Below are 18742 nucleotides of genomic sequence, written 5' to 3' on the forward strand. Positions count from 1 at the left end.
GGCTAGGTAGACCATGGAGATAATCCGAAATGTTAGCTACACAGAGTTCAGCATCAAAGCTGAAACACATGAAGCACTACTTAAACCCTGCTTGGAGAAAGCTTTTGAGAAATTGACTTTGCTGCTCGCCTCAAAGGCGTTAGTTACGGGGGCTACCTAAGCTATTTAACCATACTCGGTAATTTTATCACACAGCCCTACAGGGTCATGATCCTCCAGTTCCTGAGATTAGACATCTCATTGCTTCGCTATGCCGGAAAAATATCCTAATCATATTGTGATTAGGAGAAACCTGCCTTGCAACATGAAGAATTAACCCTACTTAATCCACCAGAGAAGGTGCGAAAAAGTACTAAGACAGAATTCCTACATACCGGTTAGTGCAAATTAGCAAATGTTCAGCTGATACCCACTCCTAGCCATCAGTTTACCAGTGAATGATTCTGAAATCTTAGCTTGCCCGCTCATCTACTACGTAGAACTATGACAACTATCCTTAGCTATATGAATTTGCCAGTAATAATTTCTGCGGTCAGCTCTTAGGTTTGTCTTGCTGAAGACATTTCCGTAACTAGATTGCGTTGCGTTGTTCTGTTTTATTCAGGGGCTTCAGGATTGCTCTCTCTCTCACTCCGGAGGTGATGGATATCATACCACACGAGGTCTCTTACCTGGGTCAATCGGTAAACGAGACGGTATAGACCTACGTTGTCTATAATTAGGTAACAAATTAGTGCTTATAGCCAAACTGTTAACTAATGCTTATTCATTTCCAACTTTCCCATGAGCTGTCAGCTTATTCTCAAACGTGTTAACTGTTGGAGAGCTGTCATGATTTCAGTTATGATTACTCCGGACCGTAATTACTAACCACAGTGCATGGCTTCTGGTAGTTGGAATCAGGTACCAGAGGCCTAGATAATATCTCAGCCGTAGACCGCTAATATCTTACAGGTTACCTAGTCAAGGTTCGGTTTCTCACATAATACCTATGGGTCTGCCTATTCTACCGTGCCAACTTACTATGCCCTATGCCGAAACCGCGCCCTGTTGCTAATGATAGAATAGCGCCAGTACCCCGTAGAAGGCTTAGATGCTGGAACCATTCAGCGCGGATGCTGATATGAACCTGTAAGGCCCCAACAGTGGGTCAACATGACTAGTGTGCCCATTGGAAATATTACTGCCAGAAACTCGTTCCTAAGCCTCATTGGGCACGGCAAAGATTAACGTAAAAGGAAGCAATGTCCAGGCCAAGATTTTTGAGATGACAGATTAAATCATCACTTCGCATATCTTCTACTTCAGTTCAATAGATCTGCATAGAGGCATCAGCAACAATGTACCGAGATCTTCAGAAGAGGGCTGGTGTCCTTGCCATTCTCGCGTCAGGGGTGTTTGCGGCTACGTCTACTGGGCCCTGTGCTCAAATCGCCAAATCATACGCATCTAATCAAGACCCGAACGTATCAGCAGACCTTGCTTTGGGATGTTTAATGTCCATGCCATTTGATTCAAAAGCTGCTGTTACATGGATCGACGAGTACACGAAATACCTCCAATTTCAATCCGACCTGGAAATTCTTGAAAACTCCCCAGCTACATACCCATCAACTAATGTTGATTTGCTGGGTGGACTTCAATCCATTCGAACAAAAGCCATCAGCGGAACTTACAAGTCTCAGTATCAGTTCGACGAATCTATTCAGGATCTCATCACTTCTGCGAACGATGGCCACTTGTGGGTTGACACTTGCTCAACGTCAGCCTTTGTTTTCTACACAGATGTTGGCGGCATTGCTTCAATTTCCGCAGACGGTTCTTCCCCTCCCTCGCTCTATGTTGGCGGTAAGTTCTTTTATATACCTGCAAGTTTTCAGATTCGGCCCGTTAACACAAGTCTGTGGATCAGTGGATGCAGTTCGGTTGGCCAAGGGATTGACTGCTCCAATGTCACCTCTAGCGTACATTAATAACATTGGAGCTGCCCAAGCCCTCGAAAGCTTGTCCGTTTACCAAAACCTCCAAGATCCCGACGCCCGCTACAACGCCATGGTCAACAACCTCGTCATTGATGGGCAAGGAAATTCATTAGGTGGGCTTTTTGCCCAAGACACAGTGTGGCGCGGGGCTGAGTTCTACAACTTTACCTTTGCTAATGGTACCTCACAACAATACACGGTGCAAGCCCAGATCCGAAATCCGGCACAGCCATTCAACTTTACTGATGGCAACGAGCTTTACACCTTTATTTGCACCTCTACGCAATCCAGTACAACGACATCCAAAAGATCAACGGTGGTGGCGCGAGTCGATACAAGCTCGTCAACCCCTTCAGCACCTGCTTTATACCCTGTTCCGGTGATGAAAGAGGCCTACAATACCATCGTCGGATACTATCCAGATGACGCTGGTCTCGAAGACGTTGCAGTACTTGGTGTACCGACCTTCGAAACTTCCGGTAGTAATTTGCCTGATGATGTGTTATATAACTTTGCCATCACCGCGGAATGGTTTGTGCAGAACGCAACCCAAAAGGACGGCAAAAAGAAGATCATTATTGATATGCAGAATAACGGAGGCGGAGTAGTCGTATCTGGTTATGCTCTTCTCAGTGTCTTTTTCCCAAATGAGACCATCTACTCTGGTACCAGATTCCGTGCACATGAAGCAATGGACTTTATTGGAACCATCTTCAATTATGGCAACAACTCGGACAATTCGACGGTGAGCCGTTATGGGTTGGCTGTTAATGCATTAGTACAGCCTGATCAAACATCAACATTCCAGAATTGGGATGAAGTATACGGTCCTTACACTGAAGCCGGCATTCCTGTATCTGCTTTGATGGCTGAGTTCAACTTTGCGGATGAAGCCAATCCGGTTAGCAATCCCATCAACATTGATGGCGAAGGTGGCGAACTCAACGCCCGAACACCCCCATTCGCACCTGAAAATATCATAATCCTTACAGACGGTCGTTGCTCGTCTACTTGCACTGTTTTTGTTGACCACATGGTCTCAAAGGGTGTCAAGACAGTTGCAGTTGGAGGCCGGCCGCGAGCTGGAGTGATGCAGGCTATCGGTGGTGTCAAGGGTTCTGAAGTTCTTGGCCTTACAGATGTTGAGAGCATGGCAACAACAGCAGCATCATTGCTTGCCGACTCTATTTCATCTGGATCTCCTATTTTGGGTGATAAGAACCAAGCTCGCTTTAGTGAAGTTAATCCCATTCCCCTGACCAAGTTCCCTATGCCAATCAGCGGTTCCATCAATTATCTCAATACATATACTGCCTATGACGACACTACACCTACACAATTTACGTATGAGGCAGCTAATTGCCATATTTTCTATACTGCAGAGACTCTGTACAAGCCTTCAACAACTTGGGCCCTGGCAGCCAATTCAACATGGGGCTCCGCCCAGTGTGTTGGTGGCATCCAAGCTAATACCGACCTTGGTGAATATGACGAGAACAACGAAACGACAACGTCTACCTCTTCGGGCCTAAGCACCGCCCTCGGCTTGCTGTTAGCGCTCGGATCTGGATTGTCATAAGCGATTTGATTTTGTCTGCTTGGAGTTATTAGCATGTTATATCAAACACTGAATGTTTGCAATATAGATCCAGTCATGAATTTTATGTTCTAAAAACTATTCTACATGTGCAGTCCATATTAGTATACTAGAACATATGGTAGAAGTAACAATGGATAATCACTAATTAGCAAATACTATTATGTACTCGGAGCTATTGTTTACAATCAAAATTTGGATGTTGTCATTCGTGATAGATCGGTGACTAATGGGTGGACTGCTTTTTTCTATGGATAACTGTGGCCTTGTGTGTATCAACGCGACATTTTGCAGCTTCAATGCATGGATCTCATGATACAGAAGCAGGTAAAATATATATAGGATAAGTATCCAGCCGATTTGGAAAGCTTATCAATCATTTAAAACAAAAATATAATAACCTTCGAAACGTGAACTGTCCATATACATGTCTAGCCACCTAGCACGACCACTGAGGTCAATTCCTACATTCCTGGGTTCGGGATTTCCTGCGGGGATTAATAAATAAATTGAAACTGTATTTGCTTGTTATATCAGTTATTAAGTGCTCAAAACAAGATATTGACTTAATCAAAGACGAAAGTGAAAAGGATTTCGGACGATGTCGACAAGTGACTCCATGAACGGAACGGCAAGAATAGAAATTCTTGATCCATCTCAGTTCGGCAAAATGATTGGTTTTCTTCATAAATAAAGGAACGGGGTAAACTCAAGGAAGAGCCTCACTTTGTTAGACATAAATTCCAATCCATAGTAACATTGAGCCCTAGGAGTCCTAGTTTTGTTGGAATCTGCGGAAGATGTTGTAAATCTGAAGTATCTACTCTCAATTTTCAGCGGAATTCTGGCCCTATTTATATTCCAATGAACATAATTGCCAATTACAAAGGAGTGTCAACATCAATTAACCTCTTCTTTTCTAGAATGACCTCGATCGACTCCGCCGGCGTGATAGTTTGGGAAACCATCCATACAGATGCGGATTATTGACCGAGATAAGTTATGGTTAAGGGTGAATACAAATGACCAATATCTCGCTATGGAGGACAGGTATATATCGGGAAGAAAGAAGATACTATTTCTGATTACGCCATCCTTGAGGTCATATTAGGGCTACTTTGAGGGATGGTCCACCAGTTCATGGGCGAGTGGGACATCACTCAATCGAGCGATAAGCATAACAGAATTCTACAACGTTTAGTACCGAACGCATATTTCAAGATATTGAAGATTCAATTGTTACATATTTAGGACCTGATTATGTGTTTTTGAAGCGTTCAAAATGACTCATAATCGGTCATGCCTACGAATTGCCTATTTCAGTTATGAGTTACTTGGGATCAAGTGTACTGCAGCAGCGCGGGCACCATAAAGAGGTTTAGTCCAATGGTGCACCACTTAAATTTTCTCTTGGACTGCAGTAGGAGGTTCCAAAATACACTATAGTAGACGTGAATGGTATTGAATTCTACTCGGTCAGTAGCTTGTCTAGAATTGGGGACATGAGAATCTGATTATGTGCATATCATTGAAATTCCAAAGTTGAATCGCTGGATCACTCATAATGATGAACAAAAACTGGGGAAAAAACGATACAATATCCCTCTCGTCATTTTGTACATATGCTCAAGAAGTCTGTTTCTTTTGACATATCTGGAAAGATAGAATCAAGTCTTCGATACTATCACGACTCACCTCAGATTTTGATTTAGCACTACATGACTCGAAAAACTGGAAAAATCTTCCCGGAATGTCAGCACAGATTAGTCTTTTTGGCGACGGTGGATATGCGATTGGGGTGAAGCTGGCACATATGTTAGGTGATGCACAGTCACTGATAATTTTTGTACACCTGTGGGCAGCTAAAAGTCGGAATCTTCATTGTGATACGGGCGGTCCGTCGCTCGTCAGTCCTGTTTTCGATCCGAAATTACTGGGTGATCATGTATTTGGAGATGCTAATAGATATGGTAGCCGCTCGAGCATTGACTTTGCACCAGTACGATTGCTGGGAAGCCGATGCTCCTGACTTTCCACCTTTTCTTCGCTAAGATGTTAGCAAGAACCATGCCTCCATTATCCCTAGATAACATCACGTTATCGCCCGCACATTCAGCTCCGTGATCATCATGCAACGGTTCAAAGCCGGTTAGTTTTGCCTATATCCAGTATGGCAGAAACACTCTGAGCGAACTGCGGTCTCCGGCATAGAGTGATCTGAAAAACCCTTGAAGCTGTCAAATATTTGACGTGTTATTGGCCCATTCATAGTCTGCTATCAACCGGGCACGGAAAATGGATCCCTCCATGATATATCCATGCGATGATGCCCCAAGATTGATGGTGTGCTCCAGGCCTTTGATTCGGCAGCCAGCGACGGAGCGATGGATGTCACACTCTACCTAGATGCGCAACCGATGGCGATCTACTTCGGGGAATCTATTACAGTACACTGGAGTGATCAGTCAGAATGCGTATGATGCAGCCGTATGATCATATACGTGAGAAATCGGCAACGCAGAGTTTCTTGGTAGAGTGTTCGGGTAAATGTTGCCACAAGCGGAAATATGATCTGTCCCGACAACATATCTACTTGACGTCATGACAGATTGCCCGCGTTTTTAATAGAATTTATTCTCATATATCTCCCTTTGTTTTATATTTCCTATGAGCTGGAAATAATTTCCTTATTTTCCAGCAAAATATCTGAGTTAAATTCTTCCCCGACAGCATCGGGATCGCCCTAATCGGCATCTCGGCATCTCGGCATCTAGGGGATGTGGATAGGTTTTTCCCTCTCGGATATACAAATTGTCTGTGGATATATCCATATATCCATACGAACCACGCTTCTACCAATCATATAGCTCGGAGTCGAGATATGGATCTAGATTTCCTCTTTAGGACGATTTCCAAGGGTTCGTTTGGTGTACCGAAGCATTTATCTTATCGTCGATGTAAAATGGACACCATCTCGTTAATCATGACGCAGAATTTTTTCCCTTCTCTCCTCCTTGAAGCCATATCGCTACGCCAAACGACTTTGCTACAACGCCTCCGAATTTGAAGGTAGCGGCGGTTATGTACGACTAACGAGAAAAACCATTTCCAGTATCGATTAGTGCGAGTAAAGAGAGCATAACAACGTTACTTTCCTACAGCCAGCTAGTAGTGGAGCGACTTAGGAGTTGGGGACAAGGGAAGGTCTACATACTACTGACTTCGCAATCAGTCATATTTTCAGCATGTCTGATTCCGAATCAGAAAGAGATGATCCTGTCCTCGAGGCGCAGTTATCCCGAACAGAGTCCTTGCGGGCTGCTGCACACTCTTTCAGCCCTGCACATGAATTCATATTTGTGGCTGTAGTATGTATGGCCCAATTCATGACCCAGGCAGCCTTGGGTGCTTGTCTATCGCCATTGGACATTATCGGAGAAAGCTTCGACGTCACTAATCCCGGAATATTGAGTTGGTTGATTGCCGGATACTCCTTGACTGTCGGCACATTCATTCTATTCTTTGGACGATGCGGTGACCTGTTTGGTTATCGACTCATGTTACTTATTGGCTTCTCCTGGTTCTCGGTCTGGTCATTGGTAGCTGGTATGGGCGTCTATTCCAACTACATACTGTTCATCTTCGCCCGGACGCTGCAAGGACTAGGACCGGCAATGTTGTTCCCAAACGGCCTTGCGATTCTTGGAGCGACCTATCCACCAGGAAACAAGAAGCGACTGATATTTGCTCTTTTCGGAGGCATGGCTCCGAGCGGAGCAGTGGTGGGTGCGGTATTTGCGGCATTACTGGCCGAACTATCCTGGTGGCCTTGGATATTTTGGTGTATGGCTATCTATTGTATGCTTCTCGCCGTGATAGTGTACTTGGTGGTGCCCTCGACGCCGTCTCATACGGCAGATATGTCATTGACCAGGATCCTCGAGGAGCTAGACATCCCAGGAGCAGCGCTCGGTGTGGCTGGTTTGATCCTCGTAAACATTGCATGGAATCAAGCCCCAGTAGTTGGCTGGCAAAAGGCTTATGTTTATGTCCTGTTGATCATTGGATTTCTGTTTTTAGCCGCATTCATCTACTACGAAGTTGCCGTCTCACCACAACCGCTGATTCCATTCGAAACACTGAACACAGACGTCTGTTTTATCCTAGGATGTGTTGCTTGTGGGTGGTCTAGTTTTGGAATCTGGGTATTCTACACCTGGAGGTTCCTTGAGGATATTCGCGGGATTACACCTCTACTAGCGGCCGCCCAGTTTGTCCCTCCAGCGCCCTCGGGCCTTGCCGCCGCGTTCGCCACAGCCTATTTGATGGGAAAGCTAAAGCCCGGTTGGATAATGCTTATTGCACTTTCAGCATTTACAATAGGCAACATATTCATGGCCATCAACCCGATAGGCCAGACATACTGGGCGCTCACGTTTGTTTCACTGTTGGTCATGCCATGGGGCATGGATATGTCCTTCCCAGCGGCAACTGTTATACTATCCGATGCGGTAGGGCGACGCAACCAGGGTGTGGCGGCGTCATTGGTTACGACTGTGGTGAATTACAGTATTTCGATTGGTCTCGGCATCGCGGGCACCGTGGAGGTGCATATCAACAACGGGGGGCTGACTTTTGACGACAAACTCAAAGGATATCATGCAGCGCAATATACAGGCATCGGGCTCGGCGGACTCGGTATTGTCTTGAGTCTTTTTTATGTGCTGAAAAGTGCTAGAAAGCCATCTCATGTAGAGAAATCGGGATAGTTTGGTGGAAAAGGCACATAATATTTCCTTGCATATAGCGATACCAATTTTTAAATGCGAAAGAGGATTCAACGTATTTGCCAATGTTCTTGTAACTAGCTTGTCGATCAACTGAGTAAGCGATGATTGGAGATTGTGAGGTCGAACCTGGAAATCCCGCGCTGTATCACGTGCCTGACGCGCCTGGCCGTATCAGGCTTAGTGGGCGATGTTTGCCAAGCCGCCCATCCCGAACGAAAGAACCCGATCAATCCTGAACACCATTCCTCAGTGCTTGACCTATTATAGCATCTTCAATCACTCTCACACTCTCATCGTCGAATATTTCACAATGGGTGGCGGATACGCACCAAAGCACGGAAGGTATGCACCTCGTTCTCGGCTCCTGTTCCCGTTCCTCGGTTCCTCAATGGTAGCGCAAAGTCTGCGATCTGGAGCCGAAGTTTATGAAGAATTGGCTGACATCAACTTCTCTCTACAGCTGGCAGCAGGGATGGGGTGGTCACAGTAAGCTTCCCAATTCTCCACATCCAATCTAGCGAACTCTCTACGGCTCAAGCGATGAAATGGCGCATCGCCCATCCTCCGCGATCACCGAGCGGAGATGTCGTACCTGGATCTCGATCACCTCGTTGTCCGCTCTTCGAACCATTCTCGTACAATTGATACTTACAAGCTTCCTCTTTACTTTAGTTGCCCGCCCTGAAAAGGGAGTTGCCACCTATACCCTCTCTCCCAACCGCCAGCGCCTGTTCCCCAACTTCTGGCACACCGCCATCTTCAACACCTTCCGCCGATTCCGCCATCAAGTCCTCTACGTTGCTCCTCCATTCATTGTGGCCTACTCGTTGATGGACTGGGCTGTTGAACGGTATGTTTGATACTTCAGGGCGGAATGATATATATACACTCTTTCGGAATGTCCTAACATGGTGGTTAGCAATGAATACTTGAACTCCAAGGCTGGCCGTGCCGAAGCCGGCGATGAGTAAATCGCGCTTGGATATTGATCTTTTTTGGAGTGTACAGCAATACGATGACACCCTCGTTACGTTTTTGGTCTCGTTGTACAATATGAGCATAGTGATTTGAAAGATCTGTAATAGATTTGACGGTCCGGCTGTCAGCAAAAATTACATACAGTCCCTTTGTACCAATTCTTCCTTTGTTATGAATATCGAATATGCTAGACTTTCATCCATGGCTCCTCGGATTGCAAGGTTTTATTGTAGCTTCTTCCATGGTTAGCTGCTCGGACATCTAAACCGTAAAAACTCTACACAGTCCGCGGTTGTGCTGGCGATGATGTCAATTCATGCACGTGAGAAGATGATGATGGTTTCAGCTTTCAAAACGAGCCGCGATATTATTTACATTATTGACTAGTTTCATCAAATCATATGATGCATATTCCTCAATCCAGCCACCTCTTCATCTCAGTCTTTGTCCAATCCTCCAACTTCTCGGCCAGCGCTGCATCCTTGGCTTGCTTACTCTGCCACCCAACCTCCGCAATCCTTTGAAAATACACTCCACTCTGTTCTGATTTCATCTGAGGACTAGCAACACAAAACACACTTGTCCAGGAGCCCTTATCAGGGTGAAACCGCCCCCCGAGTTTGCCGAACAAATCGGCAGACCACTTTATCCATGATGGGAAGTCTGCATGTTGGCCGAGGTTGCTCTCTACCAAGCCGGGATGCACGATCGAGCACCAAATTTCTCCTTGACCGGATGTGGCGGTAGGTGATCCAGGCCCATACAAGTTGTGCAGCGTCTTGATGTGCAAAACATTGGCGAGTTTGGATTGACCATAGCGAGCCATACTGTTAGCGTCACGGAGAGATGTGTCGGCGAAGTCGATCCCATTCTTTGGTCCAAACCAATGACCTGATGAGGATACGTTCACAACACGGACGCCACCTTTCGGAAGAGTTTGTGAAGTCCTGAGCATACGAGGAAGGAGATGGGAGGTGAACACCCAGTGAGCGAGATGGTTGGTCTGCCATTGCGCTTCGTACCCGTCCTTTGTGATCTCGAATGGGGTTGCCATGATACCAGCATTGTTAACTAGGCCATGGAGGGCAGTTTCCTTAGAGAGGAATTGTTTGGCTGCAGCGACCACACTAGACAGATCGAGATGGTCGATGCGCAAAAGGGTTATTTTGGCTTGTGGATATAGTTGTTTGATGCGTTTGATAGCAGTATTGCCTTTCTCAAGGGACCGAGCACACATATAGACTTGTGCTCCATGCTGTGCAAGACGAGCGACGGTGTAATAGCCACTGCGGAAAGTGAGCGAGAGCTCATGGAAATGTTATCGTGCAGAGAACTTACATGCCAGAGTTTCCTCCAGTCACAATGTATACCTTGCCAGTAAGTTCTGGCAGAGAATCAGGGTGAAAGGTCATGGGTATTAAGAGGAAAATGCGAATTCTCTTGAGGAGTAGTTATAGAATAATGTTATATTAAGTCAGCGATAGAATGAAAACGTAAATCTCAGAGCAACTCCTCCCGTCCAGGCGGACATCAGACCTCCTTAAATACTTCATCTTGGAGCCTATTTTCCACCTACACTCGAATTACTTGACTCGGTGGTTCACAGGCAAGGAATTGCATGGTGAATTGTAAGATGAACATGTTTAATTAGCCCTTTGATAAACGAATTCCCAAAATGGTTTAGGTGTAAGCAGGCCGCATGACGCTAACCTTGCAGCGGAATAGAGGTGGTTGTTGATCCACTTAGATTGCCAAATAAGCCAATCAAAAGAAGAGCCAAGGATTCAACATTCAGGCATATAATTCAGGCAGTCAATTTATCAGCCCCTTCAACTCATCCATTTTCTACTGCTTTCTGTAAATCTCCGACCTCCTTCATCTTAAATGCGAACGTAATTTGCAACTTACCTGCTAAAATGACGGTTCAGCTCCAGGTGATGCCCCAACTGGCCGAGGTGAGCTTAGTGGAGTCGAACCTGGCTATTCTGCACGCTGTACTGATGCAGTAACAGGCCTTGAACGATCAGGATGATTGGACCGGACTCACGGATGCCGTTTCACGAAGAAAGAGACAGAATCGACTGAATATAAGAGCCTATCGCCGTAAGTCTAGTCAATCCCGGAAGACTTGGCTGAATCCGGAACATTTCTGATTTCACCTAGGACGACGTAAAGCACTAGAGGTAGGAGAAAAGCAGGAGGCCTTGTCCATGGCCAAAAGCAGTCCGGTCAAGATAGAAGGGCCTGCAATTCCGTGCTGGGATGAAGATCTACAGACGGTAATAAGTCTTCCGGCCTCGGAGGTGGATTCTAGAATGGGCATACTGTGCAAGCCGTTACTACTACTGTTGGCAGACGGAAAAACAGTCACGCCTACCAGGCAAACGCCACACAAAGTCATCTTTCCTCTCTGCCCTGATCATCTTATTCTTCTTCTTCAGTACAACGTCTTACGTGCTACTCTCATCAACATCAAAATTCTATCGCCTCTTCTCACAATAACGTCTTGTTCGGCAGACACCCTTAACGTCTTACCTAAACCATCATTGCCAGATCAGATTCCACCTACATTATGGCCCACTAAACTTCAACAGACTATACCTCATGAAGATTGGGTTGATATTATACCGCACCCCCGCTGGCGAGACAATGTCCTCCTTGCTCTTGGGACATTCGACGAAGACGAACTCTGGTCAGACACCATAGGAGGCTTGTTTGAAGGTTTTCCACAGTCAGAAATTGAACGCCGTGGTGTGATAGTGTGGTCACCACCATGGGATATCTGTGGATGGGAGATCACGGAGGGATTCTGGAAAAAGTGGGGATTCTTGATGAAAGGATGTGAAGATATTCTAGACGTTACGAATTATTGGAGAAGGCAGAGGGGAGAAGAACCCCTCGTCTTTGAAGTTTGACAAGCATAAGGGTTTGTATTGTTTACAAGCTTGTCGTTTCAGCAATGGCATATACCCGCATAATTCCTCTACTAGCTACTTCACTAGAGCAAAAAACTGTCAAGATTGGACTATTCTTTTGCTTAAGAAATGAGGATGAAAAAGTCAAAGCCACTCTAATTTTATAAAGCTTTGAACTTACAACATCTTGGATATTAGTTCGCTGAACCGCTGTTGGAAATCATTGTCTGGAAACATCAACCACGCCGGATTCTGTAAAGGCAACATCCGCAGCCCATGACAGACTTGTTTCAACTGTTCAGCAGCTTTACCACCACCACGACCTCCATAGCTTATAATCATAGCTGGCTTGCCTTTCAACTCATTGAAAAGGTAATCGATCGCATTCTTCAAGCTAGCTAGATAAACCCAATTATACTGAGGAGTGACGAAGATGAAAGCTTGATAGGAAGCTATCTCGATTGACCGGCGTCGAGTATGTTCATGTGTGTAATCTGTAGGCGAGTATATGTAGGATGGGAATGCAGGTTCATTGTAAAAAGGTAAATTCCAGACAGCAAGGTCAATGATGTTCAGGTCGACTTCATGTGAGATTTCCTGAAGGGTATTTTGGACAAATTCAGCAACCTTAAGCCCTGTACGAGGTTCTCTATGACGGTCAACGATAATACCGATTCTTGGTCTATTCAAAGCCATTTAACCGGAATTCCTAGATGGTATAGAAATGTATAATACCAAAGTGGAGGCAAGAGACTTTCAGACCGTTCCCATGGTCCACCTAGGCTGACCTTATCTCAAAGGTACCTTTAGAGACATATCTATGTCTACAAAGTCTAATAAGTTGATAGAAATGGGATTCTGTTGTCAGAAACCAACATCAGATAGGGCGGTTCATGCGGCCCGTTCCATATATCGCCATACTGGAATATAGATTGTCCGTTGCTGTTCATTGTATCACTATATTACCTAGGTAGATTAATGTGTTAGAACAGCATTGCTAGGGGCTGCCTGGATAAGTAGCATCTCCCAGAAAGCCAGGACAAAAAGACAAATGCTATAGCCATCACATCCATGTTCTGTAGAGTGGCATCGCTTGCACATGGGACGATTTTCATCGCGTATTACTTTGCCTTTCCTTAGTCTGCACAGCGTATGAGAAATGCCACCCGGAATGCGACTGATGTAGGCATCGGAATTCAGCTGGTGCTACCCCTCTATAAGCACATACAACCCCAGATTGGTAGTACCCATGGTAGTGAGGCTGACATACATTTTTGATTAACTATTTAACTAACTTAATCCTTGAATGTGCTATTTACCTAATGGAGTTATGCTTTTGCGGGATCCGATCAGCGGTCATGACGCCAGTGGGATGTCCTTGGATACATTTGTTTGGAGGACTCAGACGATGTCTACCTCTAAACCGTATTGGTTGCCGTCAAAGGGATTGCTGAGGGTTAACGTGGGATCGGAAATTTGACAAGCTGATTGGCTATTTCTCGAGCTATATCTGTATGCAAAGAGTAGCTGAGGCTACATTCGTGAATGGATGGCATCTCTGTGGTGCGAATATTTCTGCCTTCTCAATGTAGATAGGGGCTGTTGGTTAGAGCAGCCTGTTAGTGACGGAGACTTTGGATTAGAAGATCATGAAAGCCCGCCTCTTGTTCTGACTAGCAAAATCCTGCAAGTCGAAGTACTTTGGAAATCACTGCCTTAACAGGTTATCTTCACTCTTCAATATGCTTGGAAGCTGGTGATTCGCACAGAGTTATCAGGTCTTCCCCTGGAACCCTTGTCTGGCCCACAAAAGAATGAATGGCATTGACTGTTGGTACAGCCACCAAGTGACCAGGTATTCTAGCACTTCCTATTCTTTTGATTGGCATAGAAACTGTTGTTTGTCGCACGGACGCAGCAAAGTGTCACTGCGATCACCATAAAGTACCTACCCATGACATTGCTGCTGAGCAATAGCTTAGACAGGTTCAAGTTTATGAATTAAATATTTTTTTTCCCTAAATAAGCTTCTTAATCTCCGAACCACCTGTCTTTTTGTGAAACAAACTCGGTGGCGAATTCTCAGTTTCCCCTCATTGATCCCGCGAATTGAGGATTTCGTACAGATTCTAATTTGGCTTACACCATTTCTATCCTCTGCATAACCGTCTGGAAAATATTTCCTTGTCTTTGAATTAATCTCATTGTTGCTGATACTTTGTATACATTCGCGTTCCTAACCCTTGTTGGGATCTCCACCAGACGAGACGACTACTACTAGGATACAACATTGTTGCTACTGCGAGGGTGATATCCTTGGCAGAGGCATCGGCTTGAAGCTTTGATTGCTTTACGATGGTTGACATGTCGCCACCAGCTTGATTGACTGCCTTGGAATAAGGTGTGATTTGGGAACAGTGTACCCGAGTCCTAACTAGTGATGCCTGATTCTTCGAGAGAGAGCTTCCAGTCGATAGCGGAGCTGCGCGGTCTTTCTTCTATCGAACAGCCCATCCCAGATAAGACTACTGCTGCTGCTACTATAGCCAGCTTTCTTCCTGGTCAGAAGACTCTAACTCCTACAAGCGGCCCCGGAGCAACAGAAGTCTCTGGTGGTGCCGGGGAGAAAGTATGGATTCCTCGAGTGTCTCATAGGCCTGGTCTCTTGTTGCGCGCCAGAACAAAGCATGCTTGTGAGGCATGCCGCAGAAGGCGCATCAAATGCGACGGAGCTCGACCCGTGTGTCAAGGATGTCATGTCGCGGGCACGCAGTGTGTATACGCAGACCATAAGCGTGTGCGAGATAGGCAGGAGATGAAGTCATTGAAAACTACAATTGACCAGTACGAACATCTCTTGCGTGACCTTCTTCATGAGGTTCCTGCAAGTGCCGCGAAACGGATCAAAACAACCTTGACAGTAAGCCTCTATGACATTGTGCCAGTTATCATATAAACAGACCAATTTCATCTAATCTTAATATTTGCTTGATTATTAGCCCAGTGATTCCTATGCTTTGAAACACAACCCATCCATGTCTAGCTCATCCTCTTCCTCCGCTGGCTCTGTCGAGGGGATAGACACGATTAGCGAGGACCTCAACCGAAATGAAGAGTCCAGAGCCACTGGCTTCATGGGCAAGAACTCTGTTCATGCATGGTTACGCAACCTAGAACCAGACAGCGGACACCGAGTCTCGCCTGATCGCAATATGGAGACGGCAGGGAGAACGCAATTCGGACAGCCTATTTCTCCTCAGGGCCTGGACAACAACATGGCCGTTAGTTATTTTCTCGATGATCAAAAACTACCCCCTTCGAATTCCGTCGATGCATACAAATTGCCTCCGAAAAACCTGGCAGACTGGATTTTGCACTCATACTTCAAATCCGTGCATTCCTTGTTTCCAATTGTCCGTACCGATCTATTTCTAGAACAATACAAGAGTATTTGGGGAGTTAGTGGAAGCCCGCGACCCGGTCAGAAATGGCTGGCAATCTTCAACATGATTCTTGCCATTGGGTGCAGGCGACTGCAGTTTCTTCAGGAGAGGTTACCAACTGGTGTTAGCCACGACCTTTTCTTCTCTCGCGCCCGATGTCTTTGTGTGAATGAAAACATGATCTTCGAACACGCGGATCTACAACAAGTGCAAGTTGAAGCTCTCGTGACGTTATACTTTATGGTATCTATGCAGATCAATCGGTGAATAGCCCTCTTTACCTTGGTTTTATATTACTCGAGCTCAATATACGTTTTAAATCAACGGTATGATTGGAATTACTAACTCATTGTCCTCTCAACGCAGGGCCTGGAAAGTTTCTGGCATTGCAGTACGATCAGCCATGGCCTTGGCGATCAATCTGCGTATTACAGATACAGACCTACAACCCGGCTCCAAAGAAGCCCGGTCTCGGCTTTGGTGGTCCATCTATATGCTGGAAAATGTCCTGTCGCATATGACCGGAAGACCCACCTGCATTGGAAGCTTGTCCTTCTCCGTCGATCAGCCTATTCCTTACTCGGAGGACATGTTTGCTCAGCCTCAGGTGATGGATCTGTTGACTAACGAGACACTTCGCAAAGAACGTTTGAAGTGGTCGTTGGATGAACAGGAGAATGACAAGGACGACTACGACCCATTTTGGCTCAAGGATATTGAAACTAACCAGGGCCTCCAGTTTTATCATCTTGTTGATTTAATGCATATAGTACACATTACCATTGGCGAACTCTTCTCCCCCAAGGGATTCCAAGCTAGCAGATCGTATATCAAACGACGCATTCGTTTCTACGACGAGAGGCTAGACCATTGGTTATCTCGCCTGCATCCCGCATTACGCTTCGTTGATCAGAATTGTAACTTGAACATGGATAGCTCGTCACAAGAAAAGACTGTTTTAGCGATGCATTATTATGGAGCAAGGATTACTTTGTACCGGCCATGCTCACCATTTAGGCGATACGTCGGTTTGAAAGAGAAGGAGTACGCGTACATTAGTCAACGGTGTCTTCAAGCGGCGCTATCACTGATTGCCGTCTTTCCGGAAGTCACTGATCTTGATTGGGTCTATAATATAGCTCCCTGGTGGTGCATGCTTCACTTTTTGATGCAGGCAAGCACTATACTAGTTATATTCATCCAGAGCAGTGAACCCACCGGCTCAGCTCATATGAAAGACGTTGAATACAGCTTTGCGGCCCCTGGAGTGGCTACTCAGGTGCAAGCTGCGTGTCAAAAAGCTCACAGGTGGTTGCACGGCTTCTCTCGAGTCGACGAATCGTGTCGCCGGGCATTCTTGCTCTACGATGATCTCCTCCGGCGCCTTGGTTTTGCCATGAGCTCTTCCGTCACATCCTTGTCCGAATCAGCACAGAGCAACCCTTTATCTCGGAATCAGAGTGAGGGGGCAAATGCTCAGCACGTGCCTGATCAACCTGCGTACAATGTGCAGAGCCACGATGAGTATCCTAGCCAAATGGCACTTGATCCCTCCATGGAACGATACAATCATCCGATGCATGACGCCGGCGATGCACTCTCGTCTCTTGACTGGAGGAATATCGACCCATCAGTTGACGCGCTGTTTGCCGAACTTGTATATATGGAAGATGTCTTTGGAGGGTCAGAGTGGATAGGTTCAGCCTTCAATGACAAGAATTTTTAGATAAACATTTCATGAACTGCAATTTGGCGTTGGAGTTACCTAGCAGCAGTATCTTTTTTAGCTAATCTTCTCTTGAATAGTTGATGTCATGAAACCTTGCTTAGCTAGTGAAAACAACCAGTCTCCTCCAGAAATTTATACCCACATCGAGACAGCATGTTTATGTACTTGTGCCAGCCGTATATTAATTTATCGCGCAAGTAGTTACCTATTTAGGATGGATTTTATAAGTTTGCTAATGCTAGAACTACTCTCTTCACAACTACACATGTCCCAACCTTTCCAAGATCTGACAATACAACTTCGAATAATGCCATTTCGGTACACTCCAAAACAAAAACAAATACACCCAAAGATACCCCAGAATCCTACTCCAAAGACTTCGTTTCCACGCCTCGAACTCCACTTTTTGCCCAACTGCTTTCTTATAAGTTCGTAACATCTGGCTCGCTGCTGTTTCTACTGCCGTGACAGCGAAATTGCAGCAAAACCACCATATATCTGAAGACCAACCGCATTTGTCACCATAGTTCCATGAAACGAAAGAATGCACAATTCCAGAAATCAAGTATATAACAAGCACGAACATAGTCTTATCCCAGACCGAGCCCGGTTTGAGTTGAAGTATATTGCGACAGAACAGGCATGAATAGTTCTCGTATGGCCGCACGAGTATTCGATGCCAGAATTTGCCCCAGAAGTTGCGCATACTAGATGCATTGCTGAGAGATCCGAAGATTGGAGGCCACATTGTATAATTGTCAGAACGAAGTACGACGACAGCAATTAATGACAGTGCTGTATGGACGGCGTCTAGACGGGAAACAGTTGCATATAACCACCAAGGTACAAATACCAATCGCATCATTACCTCCCTGGCCGTAACTGGAGGTAACGTAATTGAGCTTGAGATCAACCGTCGAAAGAAGATTTGACGCGATGGATCAAAGTCTGCGAGATGTAGAGGCAGGAATAGACCTGGGAAGACCTGGGTTTTAAAGAAAACCTCAATGGCCCAGTATAGAATGAGTTTCCTGATACGTATAACAGCAAATTGCCGGATTGATGTCGGATTGTCCTGCAACATGTCTCGAGTTCGAGAGACCTGCCTGTATGTCCCGAGTAAACGCGTATTATTCCATAGGGCTAGAGGAGCGCGATACTTTCGAGGGATATAATTAGCTAGCCTGGAATTTGAAAGCTTTGCTTGTATCCATATTGATTGATGTTCGAGGAAAAGGAGCGATGTAGAATGGGCACTCCATGCACAAATGAGGAACCCCCAGAGACTGTCCCAGTCATCAGGCCAAT

At 45.6% G+C, this 18742-nt stretch overlaps 7 protein-coding genes across 7 annotated transcripts; 5 read left to right on the top strand and 2 right to left on the bottom strand.

Moving 5' to 3' along the window:
- Positions 1-1340: 1340 nt before the first annotated feature.
- On the top strand, positions 1341-3561 carry EYB26_009988 (uncharacterized protein; the record flags this gene model as incomplete). Its single annotated transcript, XM_054269233.1, has 2 exons — positions 1341-1848; positions 1913-3561. The coding sequence occupies 2 exons, from the start codon at positions 1341-1343 to the stop codon at positions 3559-3561; spliced, it is 2157 nt and encodes a 718-aa protein (XP_054125208.1).
- A 3263-nt stretch (positions 3562-6824) lies between these two features.
- EYB26_009989 (uncharacterized protein) lies at positions 6825-8348 on the top strand (the record flags this gene model as incomplete). Its single annotated transcript, XM_054269234.1, has 1 exon — positions 6825-8348. One exon carries the CDS (start codon positions 6825-6827, stop codon positions 8346-8348), a length of 1524 nt encoding a protein of 507 aa, XP_054125209.1.
- Positions 8349-8679: 331 nt separating this feature from the next.
- Positions 8680-9340, top strand: EYB26_009990 (uncharacterized protein; the record flags this gene model as incomplete). Its single annotated transcript, XM_054269235.1, has 4 exons — positions 8680-8711; positions 8830-8855; positions 9042-9219; positions 9289-9340. The coding sequence occupies 4 exons, from the start codon at positions 8680-8682 to the stop codon at positions 9338-9340; spliced, it is 288 nt and encodes a 95-aa protein (XP_054125210.1).
- Positions 9341-9762: 422 nt separating this feature from the next.
- EYB26_009991 (uncharacterized protein) lies at positions 9763-10759 on the bottom strand (the record flags this gene model as incomplete). Its single annotated transcript, XM_054269236.1, has 2 exons — positions 9763-10633; positions 10686-10759. 2 exons carry the CDS (start codon positions 10757-10759, stop codon positions 9763-9765), a joined length of 945 nt encoding a protein of 314 aa, XP_054125211.1.
- Positions 10760-11263: 504 nt separating this feature from the next.
- Positions 11264-12262, top strand: EYB26_009992 (uncharacterized protein; the record flags this gene model as incomplete). The annotated part of the gene is made up of 3 exons (XM_054269237.1): positions 11264-11302; positions 11360-11450; positions 11511-12262. The coding sequence occupies 3 exons, from the start codon at positions 11264-11266 to the stop codon at positions 12260-12262; spliced, it is 882 nt and encodes a 293-aa protein (XP_054125212.1).
- A 177-nt stretch (positions 12263-12439) lies between these two features.
- Positions 12440-12958, bottom strand: EYB26_009993 (uncharacterized protein; the record flags this gene model as incomplete). Its single annotated transcript, XM_054269238.1, has 1 exon — positions 12440-12958. One exon carries the CDS (start codon positions 12956-12958, stop codon positions 12440-12442), a length of 519 nt encoding a protein of 172 aa, XP_054125213.1.
- A 1744-nt stretch (positions 12959-14702) lies between these two features.
- EYB26_009994 (uncharacterized protein) lies at positions 14703-17431 on the top strand (the record flags this gene model as incomplete). Its single annotated transcript, XM_054269239.1, has 3 exons — positions 14703-15182; positions 15262-15968; positions 16072-17431. The coding sequence occupies 3 exons, from the start codon at positions 14703-14705 to the stop codon at positions 17429-17431; spliced, it is 2547 nt and encodes an 848-aa protein (XP_054125214.1).
- Between the last annotated feature and the right edge of the window lie 1311 nt (positions 17432-18742).

The sequence above is a fragment of the Talaromyces marneffei genome, chromosome 8, assembly GCF_009556855.1.
Source record: "Talaromyces marneffei chromosome 8, complete sequence".
Classification (NCBI taxonomy): domain Eukaryota; kingdom Fungi; phylum Ascomycota; class Eurotiomycetes; order Eurotiales; family Trichocomaceae; genus Talaromyces; species Talaromyces marneffei.